At 35.2% G+C, this 17,476-nt stretch overlaps 1 protein-coding gene across 1 annotated transcript in view; it reads left to right on the top strand.

The window, feature by feature from the left end:
* Positions 1 to 17,476, top strand: part of CA10 (carbonic anhydrase 10) — a 550,225-nt gene that overhangs the window by 390,445 nt on the left and 142,304 nt on the right. Inside the window, exon 3 of the mRNA XM_074261822.1 lies at positions 15,647 to 15,832. Within this exon, the coding sequence (XP_074117923.1) occupies positions 15,647 to 15,832 (186 nt within the window). The remainder of the gene's footprint in view (positions 1 to 15,646; positions 15,833 to 17,476) is intronic.

Here is a 17,476-nt window from a genome sequence, read left to right as displayed (position 1 = left end):
AAAAAATGTTTGTTGAATTTGAGTATATCCCTTAAAGCAAATAAATTAATAACACTGACAGTACAAGCATAAGAGGGACGTTACAAATTAATTTGCCAATCCTGATATATCCCCCCCGTACATCCTGACATTCAGACTACTTGCCTGCCTTAGAATGGAAGCCCACAGAAGGCATAAACACCAGTTGTAGGCATGTGCTGTAAAGAGTTTCATACATCTGAGGAACTAAATACTAAATAATCAGGCATTGAAGCACTGAATGAGCCTAAGGACCCACTATTGCATTATTCCATTAATGTTAGATTTCTGATTTATTTTTGTAACTGGCATATGAGATTCTGGCTTACAACCAATGGGAACCAGCTTCATATACAAGTGATAGAGTTTAAAACATAATATATATCCTGCTAGTATCCCTATTTCATTGTGTTCCATATGTTCTCCCTAAAAGGCATTTTCTTTGGAGATGTAATAACTAGAGATTGGAGTTATTTGCCTAAAGCTCTGTGAATCACGAATTGAATTAAATGACATTAAGCTAGAAATAACCTTTTTAAAGCATGTTTTAGTATTTTAATTAAGACAGGGTAACCTTGAATTCTCACAGTTTAGGGTGAAGCTCCATCTTGAGGACAAATCATTGTATTTTTCAATATCTGTGTGTTATTTAAAAAGCTAATTTTTAGCTAGGAATATTATCATATGCCTTTCATTCCAGCAACTGGGGAGACTAAAGAGAGAATCTCGGGCTCAAGAGTTTTGAACTATGATAAACTATGCTGATATCTGCACTAAGCTTAGCATTAATATGGTGAACTCCCAGGAGGGGCAGGGTGTGGAAGAGGGATTACCAGAGACAGACCAGTTTGGTTTAGTAATGAATCTGATCAGAGCTCCCATATTATCAGAGTGGGATCAAATCTAGTGATTGCTATCCTTCCAGGCTAGGTGAGACAAAGTGACCCAATCTTTTTAAAAAAATCTTTTTTTTGTTACCAGGGCTTTCTTTTTTTTCCCCCACTGGGATTATAGATCATTATCAATCCTAGGGACTCTCTTACTTGATCCTTCTCAAACTTGCTAATAGGTAAATTTTAGTAACTTGCCCATGGTTGTATAGCAAATAACTGTCAACAGTGGCTTCTAAAACCAAACATAGGATTAGAGATTTATAGCTAGAAGAAGAAAACTTAGAAGTAATCTGGTCCAACCTCTTAATTTTCTAGTTGAGGAAACTGACATCAAAAGATGTTATGTGGTTTGCTGTAGGTCACAAAGATAATAAATGACAGATTCAATATTGGAACATAAATCCCTCAACCCCAAATCCAGCATTCTTTCTCCTATATAATACTATAATTCTCATCTATCATATTATATTGTTATGTTATGCTATACTGTGCTATATTATGTTATGACCTTATTATATCATATTATAGTGTTATAATCTTATATAGACAAAATCAAATTTAAATGAAAATTTAGAGTAATCCTGAAGAAGAAATCCCCAAAAGGAAAGGAGGAGGTGGAGATAGGTATCAGAGAAATGTAAAAGAAACAGGCAAACTCGTGTATTTTGTTAGCACCAATCAAAGAATCAATTAGTCAACAAACTTTTAAAGTCAGTATTATATATGTCAGACTCTGTTAAGGCGTTAAGAATTAAATCCCATGTCCTCAAGGAGCTCATATTATGATGGAGAACACAACATACAGATAACTTTGTGATAGTAGATATCTACAGTGTAAATGGGAAATAATTTCATTAGGAAAACATTGTCAGCGAAGATATATGGAAAAGCCACCTATAAAAAAGTGACATTTGGGGGTAGTTTTGCAGGAAGTCAGGAGGCAGAGGTGAGCCAGTAGAGATTGAGCCACCTCCTTCTCCTGTTAGGAACTGCTTCCCTGAGTCACTCCCCAGCTGCTTGGCTCCCAGGTCCAGGCAGAAACTACCCAAAGCACAGTCCTGGGACAATTAAACTGATCTCTCTTACTACTTTCTTGGTCATAGTCTGGTCATACTCCATCCTATATGAATTTTGTAGAGCTAGCTGATCCAATTAGATCAATTAATCCAAGGGAACCAGCTATTCCTTAGATAAGGAAGGAAAAAATGAGCTTGCTGTTGTTCAGCAGTCTCTAATTCTACATAATCCCATAGACTTTGTCTAAAGAATATTCTTGGCAAAGAATATTTTGGTTTGTCATTTCTTTCTCCAGTGTGTCCCCATCTTACAAATGAGAAACTGAGGCAAATTGAGGTTAAGTCACTAGGGTCACCTAGCTGGTAAGTATCTAAGAGTGAATTTGAACACAGATCTTCTTGATTCTAGAATCACTGCATCACCTAGCTGAGTTACATCTCAACAATAAGCACATTTTTGTCTTATATTAGAAATACATTCTTTAAACCATAATCTTCAGCCTAAAACTTTTTATTCAAAAAATTCCTTATGAAGAAATAGAAATGTTTATTTTCATAGCATTCTTTGATCTGCTTTGACCCTTCCCATTCTTACTCCCCACCCCTGTGTCTACATATACTGTTTGTCTACCTTGTTGTTCCTGTGCCCTCAAAAATAGAATGCTGTCTCCAAAGACAGTTTCATTTCCTTTCTTTATTCTTCATTTTTTGAGTAGCTGACACCATCTCTGACTCTAGTATCAGCCAACATCAAATTCTACTTACTTGAATAGGACTGGTACCAGCAGGAAGACAGACAGATGTTACAAAGATAATAAGCACAAACATAGCTATTTGAAGGTAAATATAAAACCTTGGTCCAAAACCAGCTAATCTGTTGCCAATCTCATTGCCTTTTATCCCTTTCATTAGGAAAATGGATAGAATGTTATAAGGTGTGGATATCAGATGTTTCTATAGATTAATTTTCCTTTAATTTCCTATTGTGTAGAGCTGTAACTAGGGGCAGCTAGATAATACAGTGGCTAGAACACTGGGGCTAGAATCAGGAAGATCTGAATTCAAATCTGGCCTCAAGTACTTCCCTGGACAAGTCACTTAACCCCTATTTGCCCCTCATCTATAAAATGGGGATATAGTAGAGAAGGAAATGGCAAACTACTCCAGTTTCTTTGCCAAAAAAACTCCAAATAGAGTCACAAAGAGCCAGAAACATGAAAACAACAAAAGCTATAACTAGACAACTCTTGTGTCTGGGACAAATGGCAAAGAATACATATTCATCCTCATTTCCTCATGTAGCATATAAGGTAATGAAGTGGTGGAGTCCAGCTGTGATAACTGCATTACCATCAATTGTGATAGATCACTTACTACAGACACAACATTAAATGTATTCTTTTTCACATCTTTTTGTTGTCATCCTTCCAGTTCCATCTATAAATGTTTTCAAAATGATCTGGCTTTGCTGGGTCTAATGCCAAACTTTATACAGGATCATTTTCCCCTTCAATGCTTTTTATTGTTTTTGGAGGTGGTGCTACTCATACCCTTCAGTCGTCCTCCTTTGTGATGTTTTCTAAATGAGCTTGTATTCACAAATAATGTTAACTTTGGCTTCTGTGCTCCTCTGTTTAATAAGAAGATCAAGTGTTAACTGAGTGAGTTTCTGGGCTCTTTTGGCCTCAACTGTAATGACTATTCTTCATCACTAAAATCTTTCTGGAAAATAATATTAATCAGAATCAATGTCTATCTTTTATCCATTTCATATTCTTCACAATCAATAGCTTGTTTAAACAAGTCAATAAGATCTATGACACTTCCATGCAATGTCTTCATCCTTTCTTCTAATTTGTAATGATGTTTTACCCTTAGTCTAATCATTTAGGTATCTTACAGCAAATATACCAATTCTGAAATGACTCTCTGCTACTATACTATAATATACTATTAATATGAAGCCAATCTCATTTTTGATATTGTACATCTAAAAATACATATGTGCACAAGTATCATGTATATAAACATGTATATCCATATAGGTACATTTGTACATACTTGTGTGCATGTTCCTGTATAGTGGGATTTACATGCATATAGGCATGTATATCTGTAAAGCATTTTGAGAGATGATGCCCATAGAAGCTATGGTAAAAGGTTACCATAAAAGTATAGAGAAAGAAGAGAAGAAATGAATCTAGGAGAGAACCTTACAGAACTTATCTACAACTCAGGGATATAATATATATATACTGAATCAGCAAAGTAGACTAAAAGGAATGGTCAGACATGTAGGAATAGAGCTAGAAAAGAGTAATGTCACAAAAGCCCAGGAAGGAGAAAGGATCCAGGAGAAAAGGATGATCAACAGAATCAAATGTCCTGACCGCCTTAAGCTTATTAATATCATTCTCAAATAAACCTGTTATGAAACTCAAAATTCTAAGATATAAAACAGAAAATCCAACTGGAAGGAAAGGACATGATTTATATACCAGAATATCTGGCCAATCCCACTATTTTAATCTGCAATATGGAATATACCTCTCAAGGCAACTAAATGTTATGTGGCTACAATAGTACCACCTGGAGCTTCTTCTAAACATCAGGAGTTGAGTAACAAATCCAGTTGGCATGAAGATATTAGGGCATTTCTCTGACATTGATGAAGCTTTAGTGAAGTGTAAGAGAAACTCATAAGATTATTTGTTTAAAGTGATTCTGAAAGTCCTTTTCCCTGTAACAGCCCAGGTCAATTAATAAGTAAATGACTTAATAGCAGTCAGATTCATTTATTCATTCATCCATCCACCAACCCATTTATTTTTTTCAACATGCATTTGTTAAGCACCTCTGACTTTGTGTATGACAGTATATTGGGTACTCAAGTTGTAAAGGCAAAATGAAAGCATTCTCTGCTCTCGAGGAGCTTACCTTCCAGTGTGGAGATATAAAATATTTATGCAGATAAGTGAATAAAATATGATCGGAGGAGGCAAAGAGGACTAACAGCCAAGAGATCAGGAAAAGCTTCCCATAAGAGGTAATACCTGATCTGAGCCTTGAAAGAAAACTAATGCTTTTAAGATGTGTAAAAGAAGCTACATTAAAACATGTAGAATGGCCTATGCAAAGGCATGGAGACAGAAAATAGAGTACTAGGGAAAAGCAGTTTGATGGAATATAGAATCCACAAAAAGAAGTTACATGAAATAAGCCTGGAAAGACAGTTTGGAATTAGTCTATAAAGGGCTTTATATTCCAAGTGGAGAAACTTGTATTTTATCTTGGAGGCAATAAGAAACCACTGATGGCCCTTCAATGTAACATGGTTAGAGCTTTGCTATTTTGTCAGCTTTGTGGAAGATGAATTGGAGAGGGGAAAGCTTGGAAGGAAAAAGAACAATTAAGAAGCTGTTATAATAGTCTGGGTTTATGGAGGAGAGACTGAAAAGGGCCAGTCACTTAGTAGGTATTTAATCTGTCATTAAAAATTTATTAAGTACATGCTAGGCCCTTATTATTAATTATCATTATTTTCCCTCTATTAGAAGCCAGGAATACAAATGCACAGAATGAGTAAGTGCTTATTGATTGATTGACTGAACTAAAGTGGTGACTTTTATGGATGAAAGGAGAGGATAGATTCTAAGAATGTCACAGAAATAGAATTAACAGACTTGTCAAATGATTGAATGTGGGTATCGAGGGAGAGAGAAGACATAAAGATAATTTTGAGGATGTGAACCTACATAACTGGGAAAATGGTGGTACCTTCAACCCAAATAGGAAATCTCAAGTGAAGAGAAGATTCCCCTTTGTATATGTTGAACTTGAGATGCCTACAGAATATCCTGGTGGGCAATTTGTGATGTAGAATTAGAGTATAAGAGAATGGCTAAGACTGGGAATATAGATGTGAAAATTATGTGCATAGAAAAACAAAGCAGCTGCCTCTTCTTTTAAAACAGATGGAATCCTAGTTCTTTCTCAGCCTTTCCATATTTTCATTTTTCCCACTTAAACTGTAGGGAATTAATTATTTTTAAGTTATATTGGAATATATTTGAATTGCACTACCTTGAAAGAGAAAAATAGCAACCTAATAGATACTTTGCATCAAGCGAACCAAATAACTAGTTATTGAATATTTCAAATTCTGAACCTAATGTTCATTCAAGCATGCTCTGCAGAAATAAATGTTGAACAGATACTCGCTAACTCCATTAAGTCAAGTGATCTTCATTAGTTTCATTTTGTGAAATCAGTTTTTAAAGATTTGCCCCAATTTTTATTAGATTGAGATTTTTTTGATACACAATATAAATTCACAATTGCCAAATGTATATAATTTAGGAATCCCCAGTAGTTAATTAATATGCTACATTCCTATAAAACCTATGAAATGTTCTCTATCATTTAGTTTTGGTACCACTCTCTGGACTAACTTCCCAACTTGCATTCATACTGGAGAATTGGATTCTTAAGAGATTAGGGGTGATCTCAGATTCCAGGGATAACTCTGTGTAACTACATTCCTGCTCATATATCCCCTATTACTGTACTTACTCTTAGCAGTCAGTCAGTTGATTAAATTTAATTTTGTTGAAAGCATTTAATAAGATGACATTATAAGAAAAAGAACTATAAAACATCATCCCCGCAAATTTTTCCCACAAATATATGCATCCATGGGAAGAATGGACAAAAATTATAAGTATGGTGGTAGTGAAGTAGACACATGTAGAACATGTGTGGCTAAACCAAATTGCAACTCCCATAATATCAGCATTCAAAGTCATTTTTGTTTTGAGTCCTCTCAGAGTTTTTTGCCGGGAGTAGTATCTCTATTATTAGTATCTCATATTACTTAGCTTAGCTCAAATCTATAACCATTTTCTGTTCTCAGATGTTCTAAGTCTAGAAGTTGCTTTTTCTGTTAAGTAACTACCCCACTGTATCCATGTGTATTTGGAATATGTCTCTTCTCTCTGATGAATTCAGTGTCTCCTTATTGAATATGTTCATTTAATGTGACACTGTTGATAAGGAGTGAGATCAAAGAGAAATCCTCTCCTACTTTGAAGAGTAATTTTCTCTTTAGTAGCTGGGAATCTCATCCGTAGGACTGATTAGTTTATTTAAACCTTAACTATTTAAAGACCTACAAAGGCATGTCCAATTTTTATTCATCCAAAGAAGTAGCTCATTTTAATTTATTTAAGACTCATTTGTATCTCATAACTATAGCATCTGGTTGACAATGATCAATTTTTTAAAATTAGTTTAATTCTTTATTAAAATCTTGTGATTATAGGTTTTCTGGGCTAGAGGACTAATTAAGAATCAACTGTTCCATATAATTAATCGATTGTTTAACAAATCAAGTTATCAGCAAATATTTATTAAGTGACTTCTAAGAGTCCAACACTATATTGAAATGTGTGGAGACTTATAGTGATCCCTCTTTTATAGAAGTTTGTTTTCTGGTTCTCTTTGAGAATATATCTTAAATAAGAAACAGCAACATAAAATGCTAGATAATAAAGTCTTGGATATCATTCATTACAAGGAAACTATACACAAAGAGATTAAAGGAATCTTACTACCCATGTGTCAATGAGAATCCCCTTCTCATCGTCTCTAACAATTGGCTATCTAGCCTCTACTTGGTCAAGGATACACATTTTTCCTGAAGTCTTGGAGAACCCTAAACTCTTTTTAAAAAATTAAGATGATTACCTTCTCTTTCTCTCTTTAAATCTCAAATGAATATTTTTATTTAATGTTCACAATGATACCATGATACAGTAAAAAGTAAAGTCTATATCAACTATGTCTGAAGACCATTTCCCTTCCCAAGGAGTGGAAGGACTTTTACCCTTTGCTCTCAGTTTGGCTCTCTGAGGCAAAGCAAAGAAAGTCAGATCCCTTTTCTATTTGACAGCCTTAAATTACATGAAGATAGCTCTCATTTTCCCCAAAGATTTGTTTCTTTAAACTAAGCATCCTCAGTTCTTTCAACTGCCATAGCCTCCAGTCTTCTTTTTCATCATTCTGGTTTCTCTCCTCTAGGGAGCAGTTTGTCAATGGTCTTGCTGAGAAATAGTACCCAGAATCCCACATAAGGAATGAATCACATGTGGTCTTCAACTTCATTTTAAATGTGACTACTTAGGCCTATAACATTTATATGTTCTTAAGTGACATTTAAAGAATGTCTAATCAAAGGTGGAGAGAGAGGGGACAGGGGTAGAGAAAAAATATAAAAGAATAAGAATTAATATAAATAAATCATATAGTGATAGAGTTCCCTCTCAATCTATTCACTAAATGCAAAAGATAGAATTGATTGGTCAAAGATTCAATATTTAAACTGTACATTTTCATGTTCAAACTATTAAATTATCATAAAACATAATTCACATAGCAGATGTGTCCATTAAAAAGTTTGGGCTAATAAAATGCTATATAACACCAACTTTGCAACATTTGAAAATTCAAACTTATAAGATAAATAGGAAGGTTTAATATATCAAAGCATTTACCATAGATTTTTTTTTTAATCAAAGCTCTTGTGAGTGTGAGGGTCCTTTTGAGTAGGCTGGTAAAGCCTATGGATTCTTTCTGAAAATAAATTTGTTAACTACACTCATAATTAGAGGAAATAGTTTCAGGTAGAGGTTAGTGAAAATATAAATGATTTTTCTTCTCCATGTACTTGGAATCCCAAAAATCTACCCCCAAAGGATACATAAGTCACAGATTGAAAACCCCTGCTTTGAATAGTGAACTCCCCTACTTCAGTTCAGTTTCTTTAAAAAATTTATGTACATATAACTCTTGGCAAACATGATTTTACAAAGTAAAGTCTGCAATATGTTTAATTAAACATTTATGGTTAAATTCTCTCCATTGTGTAATCAACCCTCTCCCAGGGTAAGTAATGATTAAAAGTGGGGAATCCAAGACACAAAGTATTTGAGTGACACAGTTCTTTGTCCTCCTAATCCTCATATAGGCTTTCTTTCCCTAGGCAATCTATAGGACTCAAAGCAGTGAAGTTAGGTTTTCCAATACCAGTATTCTGCTCTCCTAGAGGAGAAGCTTACTGCTTGTTCATTTATTGGCCATGCCTCTGGATAGAAAGAAATTAAAATTCCTACCATGTCTTTAATCAGAAACAAACAGAGATCTTGTATTCTTGCATAGTGGGACAACTGATTGAACATGTCAGTTTGCTAAAGTGTTTTTTTTTTCCCCCTCCTTATTTTAGTTTAAAACAAAACAAGATGGCGATTTGTATCCATTGCAAAAATGGAAAATTGCACATCCTGCCCCCTGCCCTCCTCCATTCTCTTAGCTTGAACAATGCCCCTTTTCCCAACATGCTGTGCACCAAAATAGTTCATTTGAAACACAGTAATTAGCATTACAGATAAAATGACACTGCCGCAATGTTAATTACTAGAGTGCAGATGTACGGCTAGATATCATACATAATGTTGTCAAGCCTCTACTTTTAAATTAAAGTGCAACAAAGCATACCCTGGCTACACGTCTTCTTCTGATTAATACAAATTAATGTTATTTCAGTTTCAAGGGAGGTTCAGGGAGGACCATCTTTAATTGTTAAGCAGCAAAAAGTCAAATGGCGCAAGTAACGCTGTCCTCCCCATTGCCTTCATACTCCACTCAGATTGTTTCAAGTTGGCACCAAGTTAAGAGATAGAGAACCACAAGGTCAGACTGACACATGGAGAAACATAGAGTAATGGTATAGTGGGGTTTCCTTCAGTTTCCTTTTTTTCTTTTTCCCCATCTTCAAATTTTCAGGAGCTGCTTTCTGCATTTGAAATGCTTTGGGATACAAATGTCAATAATGTCTTCATAATATAAAATTGGTACCCACTGTATGGTCAACATTCATTGATATTATTTTGGCAACAGAGTATTTCAATGAACTATTATTACAGAAGGCAATTGTGTTGAAATCCCAGCTCTAACCAACAACTAATTCAAATCAACAACCTCCCATTAGGCAAATTTTTATAGAATACCCACTGTGTGCAAGCTATTGGATTTGGTATTGTACAACAGAGAAATCAATCTCAATGTCTGCAAACGTCCCCAGTGCTACCTGAAGAGATTAAAATATGATTGAAAGATGTTTAATAAAATGAATACAAATATAACATCACATGGTTTTCTAAGTCACTTTGCATCTCAAGACAAATGTAAAGGACAGCTAGGTAGCACAGTGGATAGAGCACTGAGCTTGAATTCAGGAAGACTCATCTTTCTGAGTTCAAATATGACCTCAGATACTTACTAGCTTATCAGCTGACCCTGGACAAGTCACTTAATCCTGTTGGCCCCAATTTCCTCATATATAAAATGATCTGGAGAAGGAAATAACAAACCACTCCAGTATCTTGGTCAAGAAAACTCTAAATGGGGTCATGAAGAGTGAGACACCATGAAGAGTTAGATACCATGACAAAGGAAATTAAAATCAACCCCTTGACCTCAAAGAATTTATTGTCTCTTTGGAAAAAATAAGGTCACTAACAATGCAGGATAATACATGCCAGGCACTAAGTTTCCTCAGACTTTAAAAGCTTAGGGGTAAGTAAGAATTGAAATGGTTAGGCAAGGTCTCCATGGACCTTGGGACCATCAGTTGGGACCATCAGTTGACACTAGAAAATTGTCAAAATCAGATGGGTAGAAAAAGTAGAGATGGTATCCAAAACCAAGTTCTGCCTTTTAATATAAACTGTGTGATCTATGTAAGGCACTCAACCTTTCTGAACCTCAAATGAAAAATTAGAACTAGATGGCCTCTAAAGGGAAGGGAAAGGAACAAGTATTTACCAAGCATCTGCTACATGTTACCTATTGTAAAGCATTACCTAATTTACCTACATTAAAGCATTATCTACATTACCTAATGTAAAGCATTTTACAAGTATGATCTCATTTGATTCTCTATTACTTCTAGGGTCTCTTTATAATTCTAAAACCTCTGATTCTATAAGTGTGGTAAAGAAAAAGCAATGAATGGGGATTGTTCATGATATATTCAGCCTACAGAGAATAAATCAGGTTTGGCACATGTTAGGGAGAGCTACGTTGACCTAGTCTTTTATTCTGTGAGCTTATCCTCAAAGAGAAATTGAATGATGATGATGATGATAATGGTAATAATATATATATATATACTATCATCATAATTGTAACAATAATTAGCATTTATATGTGATTTGCCAAGTGTTATTTTACAAATGTTATCTAATTTGATCCTCATAATAACCCTGTGAGATAGGTATTGTTATTTTTCCCATTTTACAGGTGAGAAAACTGAAGCTGAGAAGGATTAATTGACTTTCCCATGATCTCACAACTACTAAGTATCTGAGAGTAGATTTGTACCTGGGTTTTTCTGACTCTATACCCAACATGCTATCTACTATGACATCTAGCTTCTAGTTATAAAGAATATACAGACAACAGGTACAGAACATACAAACAGCAGAGCAAAAAAACAAACAAACAAAAACGCACTCAATTATAGCATAGAAAGATTAGTGAGAGGTATCCACCAGTTATAAATTAAAAATAAATTAATTTTAGGGTTAGCGAATGAGGAATTGGATAGATTAGAGGTCATCAATCTCTGCTCCACAAGCCAAATCCAGTAGGCATTGGACCAAGATTTGGCTCTTGAGCTGTAGTTTGCCTAACTCTGATCTGCCTAAACCCCAATTTGCCAAGTGCTTACTTTGGCAACAGCCACATTAAAAATGGAGCCATAATTCCTCTTCACATACCATTCCATTTACCATGGGCAGAATTGGAAGGGGAGGGTGAGATGTAGAGATATTTGGGACGCAAAGACACAGTTTTCCTAAATGGGATTTTTTTCGAAGTTCTGTACTATGCATAAAAATATAAGTTCCTAAATTTCAGAAAACTCCTTTTACACACAAAAAGCTACCTCTTTTGCTACCCTCTGTAGTCTGATTCAAAGAGGTTTCTCTCTCTTTTTTTAAAATTCTCATTGCTTCTAGATTTTCTATGTGTCAATGTATGCAAATATATTTGATCATTCACCACAAGCCATAAAAACTCAATTGAGTGCCAGAAACAGAAGGCTTTGAAGAAACTAAGGTTATAAATCTTTTCCCTTATGACAGTGTTAACATGGAGCATATTAAAGAAGAGAAAGTCAGTCTCTTAAGACTTCTTCCAGCTCTAAAAGCTGAATTCACAGTAACTTTAGGGTTTTTTCAATTATTTCCCAAGTCTCTACTCTCCCTCCCCATCCTCCTAATTATGATTGAACTTCTTAAAAGATTTTGCCTTAGACTGTATGCAACTTGAGGACAAGTATATAAAAGAGCTTTGATAAATGCTCATGTAACCTATGTGGGAGATACTGGGGGTGCTTCTGAAAAAAGACATTCTGTATTCCCCTACTTCATGGATGTCTCCATCTTAGATGATCTGAGCAGGCATCAAGCCCCTTTATTTTCCTGAGACTGAGACATCTATATGGGGGACCCCAGAAACTTTCTAGGAAAAGACATTCTATTTCCCTACAATTTTCTCAAGAAATCTGGCAACATATCCAATTCCTCTTATACAAGGACTAAATCTCTATAACATCTAGCATGTAGGAGAAGATCAATAAATACACATTCATTAACTGATCCTTTGAGCATATGCAAAGTCTATTGTGGGAATGGGTTAGTGGAAGTAGGAGAAGTAGAAAGACAGGGAGGGGAATACTAGATCATGAGGCATTTATCTCAAATCAGAAATCAACTGGGATTTTCACATCTGGATTTTAAGATTGTCATATGTCTCCTTCCATGTTATTCACCTGGGCAAGGCAGGGGAAAACAACAAGTATTTATAAAGTATTTACTATGTTTCAGGCAGTGTGCTAAGTGTTGGGGATATATATACAAGAAGAAAAAAAAATAAGACAAAAAGCATGATATTGGGAAAAGAGGAAAGAATATATCCATATGGTAGGATGGTGTTAAAGTCCAGAAAGACAGGAGCACAACTGGCAGAGGAATGGAGGTCAGCTAGTTCCAAATAGAAGAACACCCTTGGAATAAGGGAGCTGGTACAGTGGTGTTAACACTGAGGTGAAGTAGTTGATAAGAGAACCTGGCCAGATGTCAGGAAAATATGGTTTTGTGAGCTCAGATCAGGCCTTTAAGACTGTGTCGCTTAACCCTGTTTGCTTCAGTTTCCTCATCTACAAATTGAGCTACAGAGAGAAATTGGAAACCATTCTAGTATCCCAGACAAAAAAAAAAACTTAAATGGAGACACAAAGAGTCAGACATGACTGAAATGACTGAACAGCACAACAGAGGGATATTTGGGGTCATCCTGAGATGGGAACTTTGGGGTTTTTCAAGGTGAGGTGGCCCCAGGCATGGAGGGATGTTTCAGAGTGAAACTGCAACAGAGATATTTTGTGGAAGTACAGATATTCAGAAAAGGAGTGAATCTAGGAAGAAAAGGAAGGAAAGAAGAGCTAAGTTTTGAATAAGATGAAACACAACAAATTATTAATACTTAAGTTGAAAGTTACCTTCACTTTCTGTTATGTAATTCAATGCTAGCATTATTCAGATCTCATAGAAAATGTTTTTGTAATCACATAAATGTATCTTCTCTTGACATTATCCCCTAATCTGAACTTCTTTTCCCCAGTCTTGGATAATGAGATAGCTCTTCTTGACAAAAATAAGCCCTCTTACTATTTATTTGATCTCATAATCTCCTGCCTTTTCCAGCAAATTTCCCCTCTCTCTCTGAAATCTTAAACTATTTTCTTTTTTGGGTGAAAAAGATAATGCTTTCTACTCTGGACACAATGAGTTGGAGATATGCCCAGGATATCTACTTTTAAATTGCCAATATTCAATGAATGCTATAGGACTGAGAATCAGGAAAGACCCTAGTACTAGATCTTTAAGTTCTCAATAGAAAGATGATAATTAAACCTATAAACATGGATTGGGTTACTGAAGAATATAGAAAGAAAAGAGAAGGTAATAATAAATAATAAATAAATAAATAATAAAGGAATGAGATTAGGAATCAGCATAGCTGTTTGATAAGGAGCAAATGTTCAGATAGGAGAACTAAGAGAGTATAATATCACAAAAATTTAAGGAAGAGAGTGACCAGAGGACAGAATACCAAATAATACCAAATAAATCAAATAAGTGAGGAAGGATAAGAAAGTTTGTAATAGTTTTTGTGAAATAAGGAATCAATAATGGAGAAACAAAGACTGCCTATCTATACTGAATGCCCAGTGAGGTAACTTGAATCTAAAAAATAACCAATTAGCATAATGCTGTGACTTTCTCTAGCTCCATTCAGCAGCCTATCAATAGGAGCAAAAGAAGCAGATGATACAAGTAAACCAATAGCATAGCTTAAAACTCATCTGTGTCATCTAGTTTAACTCTTGGTTTTGTCCTTTTGAAAGTTTGACTCACAAAAGTAGGTCACCTTTGTTTTTTCCTAATATCACAAGTATACCAGTGGAGCACTCTAGCTATCCACCTATCATCTCCTATTTTTATTTTATAATCAATTCATCTTCTCTTATCATATAATTAACTGATAATGACCTTTATCCTTGTTCCATGTTGGCTGTAGCCAGCTCATATTCACCATTTTCCTTTCCATTGTTCTCTGTGTGATATTCATTTTCAATGCTTTGGAGACAATGGTGTTCTATATCTTGCTATCATAGAAGCAAAATATTCCTATCATTATCTGCTGAAAATCCACTTTCTTTAAACCCAACTCATGGACCACTATTTATGTGAAGGTTTTCTCTATTTTACCAGTTGAAAATCTTTCCAAACTACAATAATAAATGAAACTGAATTCTGTGTAATTACAATTTATCAAGCTTGGCCCCAGATAAGAGTTGACAAAATACACCTCTTTCAGATGGGGATTATGTACATAAATAATCACCTATTCTGTTTGGGGTTGCTTTTCCTCTTGATTAGTTTTACAAAACTGCTTCTTCTCCACTTTTCCCTACTTTTTTAGTCTTTATTAAGAAGGATGGATTACATAGGAGGGGAAGGGATATATTTAGAGTAAAAGATGATATTTTTAAAAATATATAAATGATATTTTTAAATCCTTCCTTTCCTTCAAAATCCAATTCAGAAGCTAGTTCCCTCAAGAATATAACCTTCTCCCTCTTCTTGCCCAGTATAAAAGAGATTTCTTCCTCTTAAAATTTCTCATAGTGCTTTGCCTGGACCTTTCATTCATATGTAAGTATTTGTATATTTTTTTCCTTTTTCCCTCATTGGATTGCAAATTCCTTGAATGCAAGGTCTCTCCTGAGCATTATACATATAGATGCTTGATGAATGCTTGATGAATTAAATATTAATTAAATCTGGTTTAAAGGGCTAAGCATCAAATTCATTAAAGAAAGTGGTTCCCCACACACAAGTGTGAAATTCATATTCAATAAATAAAGAAGAAATTATTCAAAATTCAACCTCCAAGACCATGAATAAATTATTTCACACCTTTTTTTGAGAGTTATTGCTCTAAATCTGTTAAGAAGTTTTATGATTATTTTATGAAAAGGGGAATAGAAAGGAAAAAGTCTTTACCTTTATTCTTTTATGGATTGTCTTTTAGGTCAGTGGGACTATGTACAACACAGGGAGGCATGTGTCCCTCCGACTCGACAAGGAACATTTGGTCAATATATCTGGAGGACCCATGACATACAGTCATCGTCTGGAAGAAATCCGGTTACATTTTGGAAGTGAGGATAGCCAGGGGTCAGAGCATCTACTCAATGGACAGGCTTTCTCTGGGGAGGTATGTGAACTAACTGGAATTGTTGATGTAAGTTGTTTCCCTTTCCAAGGAGAAAGGAACATTCATTTGTCTAATTGTCACTTACAAAGATTGGTACCTACCATATCCAGGGAGCATCCAGGGGTACCAAATCGTGGAAATGGCAAATATATGCAAAAGGAAGGTCCGTGAGTGTTTCTAATGGGTTTCAGTGCTCTAGTTCTTCTCTTATTTACTATGACTGAGGATGCTCCTGATACTTGATTTTTGCTGTCTAGAAGTTGATGATTCCCATCCTCAAAAAATTTCCTAGGCAATTGTACTTGAACCACAAACTCCTTATGACACCCTCCTCAACAACTGGTGAATAACTCATCATATATCATAATCTACATTCAAAAACACCCCTGTCTGTTGTATGTATATCATGAGACCCAATTTTAATGATTGTCAAATAACTGTCAAGTGGCAAAATTGTGTGATTGCTCTCCTATAGAACAGCTGTGTCATATATCTGTTCCTACAAATGATGGATAACCTTGTATGACCTCAGGGAAAGCTAACTAGAATTTGTTAAGCTAAGGTAATTTGTGTGGTGATCTTTGCTAAGTAAGTCACTAATTAAGCCCAATTTCCTTCTGTTAAACTCAAAAGTGATCATCATTCTTTTATGAATAGTACAGCTACTAGTTTCTTTTTTTGAGATTTTAGCAAATAGCTTTATCACTCCTTTGGCGCTTCTGAGATAACATTTGTAAGAATATTTTATAATAGTAAAGCATTATAGCATGCACTTTCTTGTGTCTCTTTTCTCTTCCTGTTAACAATATTCACATAATCCTCCTTTTCTCAAGTGTCTTTTTCCCAAAGCCAGTCCCTCAATAAGTGACTTTAATCCTATCCTCCTTGATCTTCTCCAGCAGATTATTACCTCAATTGTTCTCCCAATCTCAATTTGTTGGTTTCTTCAAATATGCCTAATTCTCCCCCATACTTAAAAACTTTCACTAGAATCCCCCCCCTCTCCCTCTCCCTCTCTCTCTCCCTTTTCTTTTCCCTCTCCCTCTTCTCTCTCTCTCTCTCTCTCTCTCTCTCTCTCTCTCTCTCTCTCTCTCTCTCTCTCTCTCTCTCTCTCTCTCTCTCTCTCTCTATCACTCACACACACACACACCCAATTATCTTATCTCTTCTTTTCTCAGACAAACTCCTCCCAGAAAAAAAGCATTCTAAACTGTCTACTTTTTCTCCTTTTATTCATTCCTTAATGCTTTGCAATTTGATGCCCAACCTCGTTATTCAATTGAAAGTGTTCTGTGTAATGTTACCACTGTTCTCTAAGTTACCAAATCTGATATTTTTTTATTAGTCCTTTTCCTTTCTTATCTCTCTGTTCTTTTGACCTGTTGATCACATACACACCCCCTTCTGAATATTCTCTCGATGACATTATTCTCTCCCAGATTTTTTTTTCCACCCTGGCATACTATTCCTACATAGACTCCTTTGCTAATTCATTATGAATATCATATTTTTAACTGTTAATGTACTCCAAGGCTTCACTCTGACATCTGTCTTCACATTTCTCTTTCTAAACTATTTAAACTGATAATCCTCACTTTCACTGCATGGTTTGCCCTTCTGTTCTAGTCACACATGGCCTTAGTA

This window comes from Sminthopsis crassicaudata, chromosome 4, assembly GCF_048593235.1.
Source record: "Sminthopsis crassicaudata isolate SCR6 chromosome 4, ASM4859323v1, whole genome shotgun sequence".
Lineage (NCBI taxonomy): Eukaryota > Metazoa > Chordata > Mammalia > Dasyuromorphia > Dasyuridae > Sminthopsis > Sminthopsis crassicaudata.
This window is presented reverse-complemented; position numbering and strand designations above follow the sequence as displayed.